General features: G+C 33.3%; 1 protein-coding gene across 1 annotated transcript; it reads right to left on the reverse strand.

Moving 5' to 3' along the window:
• Window positions 1-274: 274 nt before the first annotated feature.
• Window positions 275-10,509, reverse strand: TRIADDRAFT_54259 (uncharacterized protein; the record flags this gene model as incomplete). The annotated part of the gene is made up of 39 exons (XM_002110846.1): window positions 275-451; window positions 542-643; window positions 733-823; window positions 958-1,042; window positions 1,328-1,415; window positions 1,558-1,671; window positions 1,820-1,963; window positions 2,098-2,196; window positions 2,343-2,825; window positions 3,042-3,125; window positions 3,236-3,434; window positions 3,613-3,711; window positions 3,814-3,905; window positions 4,015-4,078; window positions 4,156-4,235; window positions 4,388-4,535; window positions 4,643-4,761; window positions 4,859-4,955; window positions 5,060-5,252; window positions 5,542-5,669; window positions 5,771-5,881; window positions 6,000-6,058; window positions 6,208-6,379; window positions 6,571-6,671; window positions 6,765-6,831; window positions 7,107-7,267; window positions 7,377-7,451; window positions 7,750-7,920; window positions 8,005-8,125; window positions 8,287-8,397; window positions 8,507-8,655; window positions 8,728-8,876; window positions 9,022-9,131; window positions 9,219-9,355; window positions 9,431-9,500; window positions 9,636-9,733; window positions 9,840-9,959; window positions 10,089-10,183; window positions 10,332-10,509. The coding sequence occupies 39 exons, from the start codon at window positions 10,507-10,509 to the stop codon at window positions 275-277; spliced, it is 4,941 nt and encodes a 1,646-aa protein (XP_002110882.1).
• Window positions 10,510-13,846: the final 3,337 nt, after the last annotated feature.

A 13,846-nucleotide genomic window follows, 5' to 3' on the forward strand; every position in this document is an offset into this window, starting at 1 on the left:
AGTTCTACGTCGACAATATAAAAACGGTTTTTAAAATTGTTCATGTAGCATGAATTACATAAGAAAATAAGCATACTCAACGCTAAAACACTTCATCTGAACCTTATATCAACTATATCGCCCTATTTCAATTATTAGCTATAGGATAAACTGCAAGTGTAGTTTATTAAGAGAATGGTATTACACTTTCTACCCAAATGTTATCGTTGGGAAATGATTTGAAATCTTATGTAATATCCATGTGTTTTCCATTTCAATTTGAAGTTAATTATAGCTAATAAACTAAGCATTGCTTGAGGAATTCATTGTATTGAATCTTATTTGTCAAATCTTTGTTGTAATAAACCATCAATTGGAAGAAGTCATCTTCTGATATATCCACGCGATACTGGTGCAGGATATCACGAAATTGTAATTGAGTTACATAACCAGTATTCTTGCTATCATAAGACTAATTAAAAGAATTCAACAAAACAAAATTAATCATGATGGAAATATTTCTATTTATTATCATACGCTTGTCTTTATATTGATATCTTACTTTACAAGTTCGACGTATACTTTTCCATTGCTGTTTAATGGAACCTTTAATTCGGATAAATACATCGGCCAAGTAAACATTGGTATCACCAACTTTAGGCACCTAAATCAATTGAGATATTAATAGCCTATCCTTAGCTGCAAAGTAATCATAAGATAATGAAATATCGCCTTTCTGACAACTATACTCACTTCTTCAGCGGGTAATACGGCACGTTTTGGGCTTTTCTCCACATTTTTTACTTTTAGGACGAAATAGCTTAAAAATTCCGCATAATTCAATCTAACAGTATAGGTTGTAATTAGTCAGTATAGTATATAATAATATGATGGTTACAAATTTTAAGTATAACCAAATAGAATAGAATCTTTATCTAATAAGGCATCAGTCCTAAAAAAATAGCTTTAGCAAAATACCTCATTCTATCTTTGTTGCTAAATTTCTCCCATAGCAATGAAAATTGACTATCATCGAGAGCTATACGATGTTGCTCCAAAGTTTCTATACAAAGGTGCGCAAATTATGCTTAGATTTGTAGAAACTAGATTCTAAATACAATTAGATTAGTATTTGATCATTAATGCTCTGTATCCAAAGTTTAAGTTACGAATACTGATCATAGTATGGAATCTATGTACGTGAGTATAACATCCACTATATTAGATAATTAGCAAATACAGTATTTCTACGGTCATGTAATAGTGACTTGTATGGATAGATTGATGTAAAACAAATTATTAGTCCACTATTATGTTCTCATATACTGATGATGGCTATTGAAGGTACCTTTAAATTCTCTCTCGTTAATATATCCGGTGTTGTGATAATCAAATCGATTAAATGCCTTACGGATGGTCTTCCAGTGACTAACAATCTGAAAGAAATAGGTTACAGATTAAATGGGAATCATTTGATTACAGTTATAATTGCTGTTGAACAGCGTGTTATTGAACACACGAGAGGGGCATTAAACTAAACTTTGAGGATTAAACGTTTAACTTAATTTTCTGTCATACCTTGTCCTTGATTAACTTTTCTGTTGGTTCTGCGTTCACTAAAGCGGCAACGCTATTACCAGAATTTAATCTCGGTGATGGTTGGCCGACTCTAGGTGTTGGCATAGATGGTCTCTGTTTGAATATCGATGAATACATATTTAGGTTTTATATGAATATTAAATTACTGCATATATGTGAGAGCAGACAAATTAGATTGACCATGAGTTTGATATGTTTATATGAAAATCGCAAACACTCGATGGTCTTCTTTATTCGTTACCTTTGTTGGAGATGTGCGATTTGCCGAAGGAGTTCGCAGCTTTGGAGTGTTACTGCCAGATCGGTTAGCATAAGCTCGCAAAACGTTGTTATAATTAATAAAACCTTCATCGCCGTTATCTAGTTTTTTCCATAACTTATTAGCCTATACAGGATAACGAAAGTAGTCTAGTTTAATAAATGATCTATTGCGTTATTGGGCTATTTTCATCCGTAAAAAGAAAATTATCACAACTAAATAAATATCAGTATCGGATAGAATTCATTCTAATTTTTTACCTGATTAGGTTCTAAGCTGAAATCATATTCTTCTAAGATTTTAAAGAAATCATTTTTGTATACAAATCCGGAGAATGAAGGATCATTTTGCTTTAAGACCTACAAATAGCAAAAATGCACCGTCAACATGATAGCGATGATGACAATAGCCTCACTCCATCATAAAGATTTACTGTACACGTAGTCGATGGCCTTAAGCAATAAAGTTGACTATGTTAAGATGGATTCCACTTAGAATAACTTACCTTGATCAAATCATAAAATTTACTAACAACAAATTGCTTAAATTGTTGTTCAGTCTGCTGGAATGTTTGACTTGAAATGCTCATTCTACTAAACGAAAGAGCTGATACATTTCGTGAAGGTGCTCTGTTATTAAAAGTATCATCTTGTTTGGGAAGCTCCACGTTTGGCTCTTCTCTTGCTATTTCCTGCTCGATAAAATTGTTCTCTGCAGCAATATCAGTTATGTCTTCAACTCTAGGCGAATCTTCTACGTAGTTGATTTCTGTTGAATCGACATTCATAGGAATAGGAGCAATCGGTTCTGTAAAAGTTTCCTTTGGTTCTGGCGTATCTTCTTTGAGTTCAGCTGGCGATTGAGGCGTATCAGGTGCTAAAATGGCATCCATTTGGCTTTTATTTTGATTCATCTTGATTGATTTCCTCTTCTGCTTTTTATTAGCAGCTAGCATTTCCTCTTGCTTGCCTAACCAATCAGATGTCAACTGCAAGAAATCAATATTTCGTTAAAGAATAATAAACCCCTGATGGTAACCAGTTAGCAATATCGACCAAAAATCTCATCCTAGTTAATACAAAGTCAGATAAAAAGTGGTATACAACAATTCTCAAAGAAATTTGATGTGGTTAACAGGTATCGCTAGAATAATTCAAGCAATAATATATGGGAATTCATTTATTAATTAATATTATTACTGTACCTCTTCATCTGATTTCGACAAAGTACTGATTGCTTCCCTGTATGGAACAAGATCTCCAGAAACATTCAATCGACGTAGGACATGCTATATTTTTTTATTATAGATAGTAATATTAAAGTTTGCTAGCGTAGTTGCTGTAGTACAATCCTATAAAATTAAATAGAGATTAAACATCTTCTGTCAAATAGACTAACTTTAAACTGTGGATCTGTTAATCTGAAACAGAAGTTCTCCAGTACTCTTCGGAATCGTTTAACGCCAATTCTTTCATTTTCATCGACATCAAAAGCTTCTAAAGCACGTTGAATTGGTCCGAGTTTTTCTCGAACAGTTTGTCGTAGCTTTTGCTCAGCTTTATCCACAGGAAGACTTTCATAACTGACCGGGCTTGCTCTATCATCAAATCAAGTAATAAAATTATAATGTAGTCATTTTAAAATCTATAAGAATTGAAAGGCTTAAAGTAGTCGACGATATAGCAGTCTTTATTCTATTTTCATCAATATTTTAATATCTCATTTTTAATGGCTAAGTAAGGTACATCTTAATAGGAAATCATTTTATTAAATACCTTTTCGGAATGACTTCTCGAATATCAGCTTGCTTTCCGCGCTGGAAGGCATTTAGAAATTCTTCATAGGATAACTTATATTTATTGCCTAGTCCAATTCTAATTGAATATTAGGATAAATATGGTTGTTTAGAAGTCTAACATTTCAAAAATATCCAGCCATTGATCATTTCATTGACCTCTAAAGACGAAGTAACTTACCGATCGAGGAATCTATTATATTCGATTTCATCACAATGAAAGTTTAGTGCTTGCAAAATATCATGGAGTTCTTTACGGGACAAATGTCCGTCCTAGATGATTTATTTTGATAAGATTCAGTGCAAATATCTATTGGTCTGACTGACATTGACAATTTTAATTTAAGTGGGGTATAGCTGTATTCCTGACAAAACTTCTAACCTTATTATGGTCCGCATTTTCGAATGCTTTCCTAAAGCTTGTAAAACCATCTCTGAAGCGATCACTAAATATTTGTAGAGATTTAATTTTATTTAAATCTTTGCACCATTCTTTCTTACAATCAAATTATGATATACTTACGTAATTCGGGCTTCAATTTCCTCCGCAGTTAATCTCTTGCCAGCTCGAACTTGCATTTTAGCAATATATTCATGCTTAGCCTAAGAAACGTAATGCAAATGAATCAGGAGACGTTCCTGGTGGCCGTGATTCGGTTTAGCTTGATTAAATACTTAGCACAACTAGCCATTACAAAAGCTGAACACTCCCAATAGCTCGTAACTACTGTATTCAAAATTATTCTTTCCTTTACCTTTTGTGCTTGATGATGATGCTCGAAGCGATTTTGGCTTTCTTTGGTTATTTGTGTGCTAATTCCTTCATCTCCAGGTGCCAATGTTTGGCTATATCGGTATATAAATTCTCTGTAGTCAATTGAACCACTGTTATCCGTATCGTAGCTAATATTTAAATTCAAAAGGAAAAGATCAATTAAAATGATATCCAGGAAAAAGCTTATAATACTATTTCACATACTGTTATAAATATTTCATATCATGGTACTTACATTCTCCACAATTTCTCGAATTCCTCGTCAGTCATGGTTAAAGCGAAATCGTCCAAAATTATTTTAAATTCTTTACGAGAAACCAAGCCATTTCTATCTTTATCAAAGCTTTTGAAAGCCTATGGATATAATAGTTCGCATCTATAAAATAGCAGTTCCACTACCGCGATAAATTTATCCTACTTGATTTTAATCCTGATTAATATTCAAGCTTACCTTTGCAATATCATTCCATTGATTTTCAGCTTTGGAAAGTAGCAAGCTATGAACTTGTTCATGGGTTAGGTTGAGAGCCTTTTTGGTTTTATTAAATCTTAAGGAGTGGAGAATGTGAAATTAGATCATCGATATTACTTTTAAAATGAAATTAATAATGATCGCTGAGGTAAGTAAAATTGATCTCAATATTGAATGTACCTGTGTGTTGAAAACAGCCATGGATGAGCTTCCACGTTTTCTATACTTTGAAATCGCTTCAAAAAATCTTGATAACTCAAGGTATTCCTATGGCCAAAGTCAATTTTTTGTACTAATTTGTCAAATTCTGAATCTGACAGGACAAACATCATTGAATCCAATAAGCGTCGGAATTCGCTCTTTGTTATAGCACCTACATATGTTAGTAATAATCAAATTTAAGATTTGGTTAAGACACTGATTTCTATTGCAGTTTTGTAAGTTTTCATTGCTATAGAAATTAGAAATAAGAATAATGATGAAATAACTGTACTATCGAGCTCTTCCTAAGACCTACGGAAGCTGTATTGATAGTCATATATTTTATATGAATCATTTTTTTATATCATGGTGAAATGATTCAAGGCGATCTGGCGATCTTTAGATATTCCTTAAAGATAGAAACTACGGTGAAGGTTTTTCTTTTTATTTCTTTAACTTACCGTTATGGTCGTCATCAATTTTGTAGAAAGCTTCTCTTAAACCTTGAAAACCATCACGAATTTTATTCCTTAGTTTTGTCTCCACTTCTTCTGCTGTCATGGTGTACTTTTGCTCTCGGACTTTATACCTAAATGAAGGCATTTTACAAAGCATGAAATCCACTATGACGATAAGATCAAAGTTTACACAGCCTAACTACGACTCCATCTTTCAATTAGTATAACTTACTTTTGGACTGGATGGAACTGAACAGTGGGATCATTTTGCAAAGGTGAACGAGTATTATCAAATTTGTCAACAAAGTCGGTGTAAGACAGATTTCCTTTGTAGAATCCAAATCTAAGAGAAATAAGAAGAAATATTTGCTTTCAGTAACCTAAAATAGTCTCAAATATAGTCTGAAAAAGATGCAGTTCCATCGAATTTTATCTCATTTTGTAATGATATTTATTCTTACTTCTTGATCAAGATTTTAAACTGTTCGTCACTCATGGATAATCCCATTCCACCCAATACCTATCCATGCATTTCAAAGTAAAGAAATAAGCTTAATAACAGCGTAAGCTAAAGAAATCCTTCAATTTTAAGACGTTATCCGGATTAATTGTATTCTGACGTAATAACATCAAAGGATAATATAAATATATAAGAGATACTATACGAACCAGTCGAAATTCGCTTTCGGAAACTTTGCCGTCACCGTCTTTATCATATCGCTGGAAAACCCGACGGATATCTGATGAACTTTGAGTAACACTGTCTTGTAATTTTTTCATGACAGCTTCAGCAGTCATTTTGCCAGTAAGATCATGGGCTCTCTGCTCTACTTTACCAAGCCTGTAGATTAATAAGAGATTAATATCTTGCTCTTTCGTAAAGACTTTACGAATAGAAAGAAAATTTGCTGTACAAATTTGTCAATACAGGTAAGTTTAAAGTTAAGATGTAAGATGAGATTTGAGGAAAAGATAGAAATGAATTCAGTATACAATGAGACAATTTAGTGTGGCGTTAGTTGATATTTCTACCTAGCAGCTTGATCATGTAGACGTTTCTGTTCCATTTTATCACTTTCATCGTGAATTTTTGTACTTGTTCCGTAAACATCTCCTTCATTAATTTTAAGACCCTAAATAGTTTCAGTGATTTAATTTAGCCTTCAAAAAGAATAAGCTTAAAGATTCAATATGAATGTTCACTTCGAGATGATTTTACAACATACCAAACGTTGGACAAATTCTTCAAATTGGATGGTACCATCACTATTAACATCGCATCGACTCCAAAACCTAAGTGTAAAGTAATAGTTTCGTCATAAAGGATAAATGATCTCACGATAGCTTAGTGTGTAAGCTGAATAAATTTGATGAACTGGCTAAAAGTTAGTATTAAATTTAAACTAGGGTAATAACCGACTTTGTAATGTTCCTTCTGTTATAACGTTAGATTCATAGACGAAAATTAGTCGGATATCGGTATTAGCATCACTGATATTATTGCAAATACTGATAAGGATCTGTAAATAACTTCCTTTTAATGGTCTAGAATTTCATCTTCAGCTTACGTTTTGAAATGTTCATCCGGAATAACCATAGCATATTCATTCAATAACCGTTTCAATTCGCTTTTAGAGATGGCTCCATCTTTATCTTCATCGATGGAGCCGAAAGCTTTAGCAAGTGTTGACCAATTTTCAGCAATTTTAATGCGCAGTATATCTTCAGCCTAAAGTATTATTAATTAAAATAATATCAACCATGAAAACAATGATGATGTAATAGGATTATTAAAAACATGGCAGCATAAGGCACTTAATCAACTACTCTAGATCTACCTTTTCCCAGGTCATAGCGATCGGTTTTCTAGTTTCATTAAAGCGATGATTGGATTTTAACCATTTATGCCCATCCTATACAAATAAGCACAGTAAAAAATGAAATGACTGACAACTAACTGTGCTAAAATTGCGTGATACAAATATATTGAATAAAGTTTGGTTACAATAGTGTCTAAAATTGCTGGAAAATTCTTCCAATAAATATTAAAGTAGTGCATCTTTATTTTACTACTGAATATAAATTTAATTTTGGCTCACTAAATTGAATCATTACGATCGTAGAACTAGCTCACAAGTAGTGATAAATGGAATGATCTGATTACAATTCTCAACATCAGATATTGTGGATGGAATTTGGTTTACGTCTTACCGCAGTTTCTTTCTCTTCAAAAATGTCCATAAACTCTTTATACGAGATATAGCCATTTCGGTTTGGATCGAGGCGATTAATAATTTCCCGGAATTGGTTATCACCTAGACGGAAACAAAATTTCTCGATAATTCTTCTCATTTCCTTATGGGAAACTCTGCCATCTTTGTCCTAAGTTTAATTGGTCATTAGTTTGAGTTAAATAGTGAAAGAGAGTGATTCAACGTTGAATTATGAATCTCTATCGCAACTTACATCATCAAAAGTTAGAAAAGCTTGTTTAATGCTGGAGTACCCATCCTTGATCTTTGAATTCAATAGATTCCAAATGTCTTGAGGCTGCATTTCTTTTTGCGATTCCATGATGGGGTTATATCTACAAATAGATTAGGAATCATCCGTCTTGTTTAATAAAAGGATAAAATTTCTTTAGCTCGGCTAAATTAGGTAAAGTTTTGGTTCAAAATCTCATCAATATTAAGGTAAATTATTTTTAAGCTCCTTCCATTCTAGCAATGATTTACAGTTTTTTCTCACTTATGACTAGGGCGTATAAGAAGTGTTTGGCCATTAGCAGGTAAAGCATCGGCTTGGAATTTCTGCATAAAGTGCTTCCATGGCATCCTTCCAGTTGCTCTAAAGCCAAATCTGAATATACAGTAAGAAGTAAAACTGTTATATCTATCCATGATGGCGATAACCTTCTATAATATGTTAATAAAGCTCTTTGCACGTATACGGTTATCGATTAGCTTACCTATCCATAATTTGTGTAAATAAATTGTCTGGCATAGGAAAAATAAATTTCCCTAAGATGCGGTGCAAGCGATCCAATGCGATCATACCATCATCTTTTTCATCAATAGCCGAAAAGGTTGACCATAAATCGTTATAATTTTCGCGAACCTAACATCATATGGTGTACCGCATTTTAGAATACTACAGCAACTAAGACAGATTTTAATCCGATTTTCTTACCCGCTTTAAAAATTCCCCTTCAATCTGACTGAGTGATTTTCCTTGTAGGAATGAATCTTCAGATTTAACATTTGCATCACCAACGTTGTAATAGCGCGATTTCTCAGTCTTGTATTGTGTGTTGTAGCGATTTTTAGCATTGTCTGGTTCTGAAAGAGTGTAAATAGATTTCCGTTCAACATATAACTAGTAAAAAAGATACTCTTAAATATAGCTTGTAACTATGATACTGTTAAGAGCCTAGGCAATATATGTACTCAGGACTAATTGGCCTGAAAAGATGATCGAACTCACCAGTTGGTTTTTTACCATTTGCTTCTTCTGGCTTAATTGCGTGAAAGTGACTTAAGAATCGTACATAATCAAGCGTTGGACTCGTATTGCCAGCAAATTTTGACCATAATCTAATAAATTAAATACAGAGATTATTATTATTTATTTAAATCGAATAATCGTAAAAGTAATTTAGCAATTTTACGGTATAGACTTACTTGACAAATTGAGCATCTGTTAATCTTAGGCAAAAATTGTCCATAATTTTACGAAAGTCATTTCTCAGGATCTTATTCTGTCTGTCATAGTCGCACATCCTGAATGACTTAAGGATAACTTTTCCTTTGGTGTCCATCTAAGACATAACGACATGATCAGTGAAAGAGGCTTAGCAATAACTGATGTGGTGTTGAGAATAATCTTTGATTACCTTTTCTTGAATTAATCTTTCAATTTCATCGATAGTATAAAACTGAGTCGAATCTTGATTGGGAATATGGCTAGAAATAATCGATTAGAAATTATATAGTTGTTGATTTGTGAACCTTCTACATATCAAGCAGAAATTAGTTTCAGAATTGATTAATATCAACATTATCAATGGGAAGATTTAGATTGAAGTCCTATTTTGGAACCTGGTAATCCTGGGCAGAGGCGATTTAGTAAGACTTCGTGCTCCATAGCTTTGCAAAAATTCGATATATTTAATGTTACCAGAGTCATCCTTTGGGAGCTGAAGATAAATGATACTACAAGTAAGTTTCAGATCGGAATTGGTAATGTAGCCTATTCTCTAATAAATACACCATATTTATATCCAGCAACAAGCTGAATTTTACCTTTGCCTGTATCTCATTGAACTGCAAATCAGTTAATGGAAACAGATATGTTTGAAACACACGACGAAAGTTTGCTAGCCTAATGATTCCTTCATTACTTTCATCGTAGATAGCAAATCCCTGAAAAATTTCAACGCATACATTACCGATATAGTAAAAAGATTTGATATCATTATGCAGTTTTAATCATAGAATGGGAAGGGCATTTTAATCAGGTGCACTCTAACCCATATTCAATAGCAACCTTACCTTTTTTATAAAATCCCAAGCTTCGTTGACTTTTGATGCTATTAGGGACTCGATATTGGAAACAGTTAGGTTAGCATCGGCGATGATTGGTGTAACTAAATTTGGATAATATAAACATAAACGGTAATCAAGAAGTTTTCTATCATTCGTATAGAATTTTATTAGGATTGATCCTTGTTGCAGTTTATTATCCAGTAAGACTGTAAGCTTTAAGATTAGAATAAGCAATGGTAAAAAGTTTACCTGACGCGTGGATATTATGAGAGGAATATGGTTGAGGCGATGTCCTGGATGTATTAGATACAGGCCTTGGCGAGACTTTGGTATCCGGTGCTGTCCGTGATTTTGGGGATAGCGCCATACCTCGCGCAGTTAGACCTATTGGTGGATTTCCCACTTCTCTATCTTGTCGCTTGACCATGTTACTATGATTAAATATGAGTCAATTTTAGAGCATATAAATTGAGAGACGTTTAGCAGCTGATATCTTATCAGCTTATTACCAGTCTACAAGTAAGTACTCGATTAAAAATCAACTGCATTGATTTTGGACAGGATAATTGTTTGCGGTACTATTTAACGTTTCTACTGTGGTGATTCACAAAGCAAATAAAAATATGAATGTAACCTCTAAATGGTTTATGGTATGGTTAATTATTGAAAGATGGTATAGCACTTGCCCTCTTTATCTATACAAATATCACAGCACATTTTAGTAAATGTATCCTTTTCAATAGTTTGATATCTTTGCGGAATGATACAGGGAAAGCGCATGAAACTACTCAAAATTGATACTTAGCGGGCGATGCAAAAAAAGGATGTCGGGACGATATGAATTTAGTCTTGTGCATAAAAACCAAAAAATTAGTCAACCGGTATCACAACCTGTTGATATCTTCCTATCCATGATTTATAGTATACTGTAAATGATGCCGATTTCGGCGAAATTTAAGGGCTACAGATAGTATTTAGTAGATGAATCTATAAATACGTAGGGTATTATGCTGATCTTTCTAAACCTATTCTGGAAAGTTATGCTGTTAACGTACGCCGTCATCTATATTCATCAAATTCTAATTCTGATCAGGTACTGGTTACGATAGAGGTATCAAGTTTAGATTTCTATGATAGTAACTGCATCAACATTATCATTGGTAGGTTATTGATATCTTATTAATCTTGAAGTGTTTAAAGACCATGAAATAGGCTTTGAACTAAATTAAGATCACTTTTCCTCGTCGTTAATTTTTATAACAGGGAAAACTTCTATGGGGCAAGATAAGCTAGTCATGTAAACTTTGTTGTACAGGCTGGAGATAAATTATGAATAGACTGTCAACAAGTACCGAGATTTTGCTGCCAACATGTGAAAAAGACAGGTCTACTCGTTGTTTCTGTCTAGATTTAACCAATTTCAAACATTATTTTCTTTCTAGCCATACTTACAAATATAACTTTGGATCGCTGTTAAATTTTGTAATCTGTTGAAAGAGTTCAATGGTTGTAGTTACCTCAACAGGATGAGATAAATACTCTACGAGGTTAGTTACCATATAATGATTATTATGCCAATCCTATCCTCATAGAAAGCAATATTCCCTATCTTATCTACCTTGCTAACTCTTGGCTCCCGGTAACCAAAGTAGGCTGTTGATATTACCACGCGGTTGCTATGGCACGTGATGAAGAGACGAATATTCTATGAGAGAGAGAATATGCAAATGGTGTTTCTGACGTTGCACAATATGATCATTCAAGATGAACAAAAGGATATTATGACGAAAAAAGAGCTATTAAATGAAAGGAAGAATAGATTACGATAACATTCATGGAGATTACAGTAGATAACATTGTCTCAATGTCTGCAAAATACTGTAAAAGCCAAACTAGATAATACTATCTATTACCTATTCTTCTATTTTTATTTAGACAGTTGTTTTATGATGTTAAAGTTTAACAACCTCTTTACATGATGTTCTTGCTATCTACACGTTGTATTGCTACAGTATTGTATGACAAAGTAGTTGAATGTTGCAGCTAGTTTCCATTGATAGAATGTTATTATGTTTTAAAATATTTCGTTAGCCTATTGGTGCAGTACTAAAGGTCAAGAAATAAATATTTTATTCATCAATCTTGTTTTCAATACATCCTGACTGGTATTAGGCCGGATTATAATGGAGACCTTAGTAGGACATTATAGAAAAGTCCGTTCAATACGGTCTTTTACGACGATCCATAAATAGAGCTGTCTATGACTGGTTCATTTAATTGGCTAAAAATAATATCTTGTAATGAACAGGCGACAAGGAATAATAAACGATTTAAGGAAAAGTTCGCTCCATGCAGCCTTTTATGTTGATCCATAACTGTCTATGACTGACTCATCTGAATTGGCTAAAAATTATATCTTGCAATGAGCTGGCGACACAGAATAATAGAGAACATATGCAAAGTCCCTTTCACGTACGATAGTCTTTACGTTGATTCACAACTGCTTATGACTGGCTCAACTGAGTAAGCTAAAATTAATATTTTGCAATGTGCAGGTGTCAAAGAATAACAAAAGGCCTACGTAAAAGTCCGTTCCGTGTAGTCATTACGTTGATCCACAAATGTATATGACTGGCTCATCTAAATTGGCCCAAATTTGTATCTTGCAATGAACAGGCCTCAAAGAATAACAGAAGACTTATAGAAAAATCCGTTCCATATAGTCTTTTACGATGACCCTTAAATAGAACTGTATATGACTAGCTCATCTAAATCGGTCAAAATTAATATCTTGCAATAAACAGGCGGTAAGGAATAACAGAAGACTAGTAACATATTTCATTTCTTGTGTCTTTTAGATAATTCGTAATTTTATTCGCACCATAGATCAAAGAATAAACAACTGATTAATAATGTCATCGAAAATGGCTTTTCTGACTGGTCTGTGTATTAGACCAGATGATAATGGAGATCTTAGTGGCATATTCTGTAGCTTACGGCCTTTTACAATGATCCAATAAATAGTGTGGTAAATGAGTGGCCTATCTGAGTACCAGGTCGTTATTAATATCTTGCAGTTAACGAGAGTCGAGAGTCGGAACACAGCAGGATTCCGAGTACTGTATTTTATTTTTCTTTATTGATTGACTTTGCTTTACTTGAACAAAGCTTAAACAAATGGTTTTAAAACAGTGTATGTTATTATTATCTATTCCATACAATCTTTCGGCATTATAAATCACTACTAGTAATAAGACCCTGCAGCATGTGCATTTGCAGTAAATAAATCGTGTTAAGTGTATTATTTATGGCTATCTTTCTGATGATGAGGTGCAAACTATTAAATAGCATATGAGTATTTTACAATAATGTATTCCATACGGTATGGCTTTTACGATGATGAATAACCAGTATAGCTGGCATACCTGATTAACTATAATAACATTTGCAATTAACGGGAAAGCTTGGGGCAATAGCTACTGAATTTGAACTAATCTAATCCACTTCTATTTCATAAACAGGTGGTGCCAACAAGAGATTTATACTATTGATGTAAATTTCGAACGATTAAATTGGAATAAGCAATCGTTTAGTTGCGGTTATAAATGATTCGACCGCCACTATTTTCTAAATTGAATACGGTACTTTTCATCCATTTACAATTCGTTCATATAACATTTTAACATCAAATAGTATACTTGAGAATAATTCTTTATGGATTACTAAATTCCCTGATTAATGCCGAAACGTACTTCCGTACCAAA

The sequence above is a fragment of the Trichoplax adhaerens genome, genomic scaffold (genome assembly GCF_000150275.1).
Source record: "Trichoplax adhaerens TRIADscaffold_3 genomic scaffold, whole genome shotgun sequence".
Taxonomy (NCBI): Eukaryota; Metazoa; Placozoa; class Uniplacotomia; order Trichoplacea; family Trichoplacidae; genus Trichoplax; species Trichoplax adhaerens.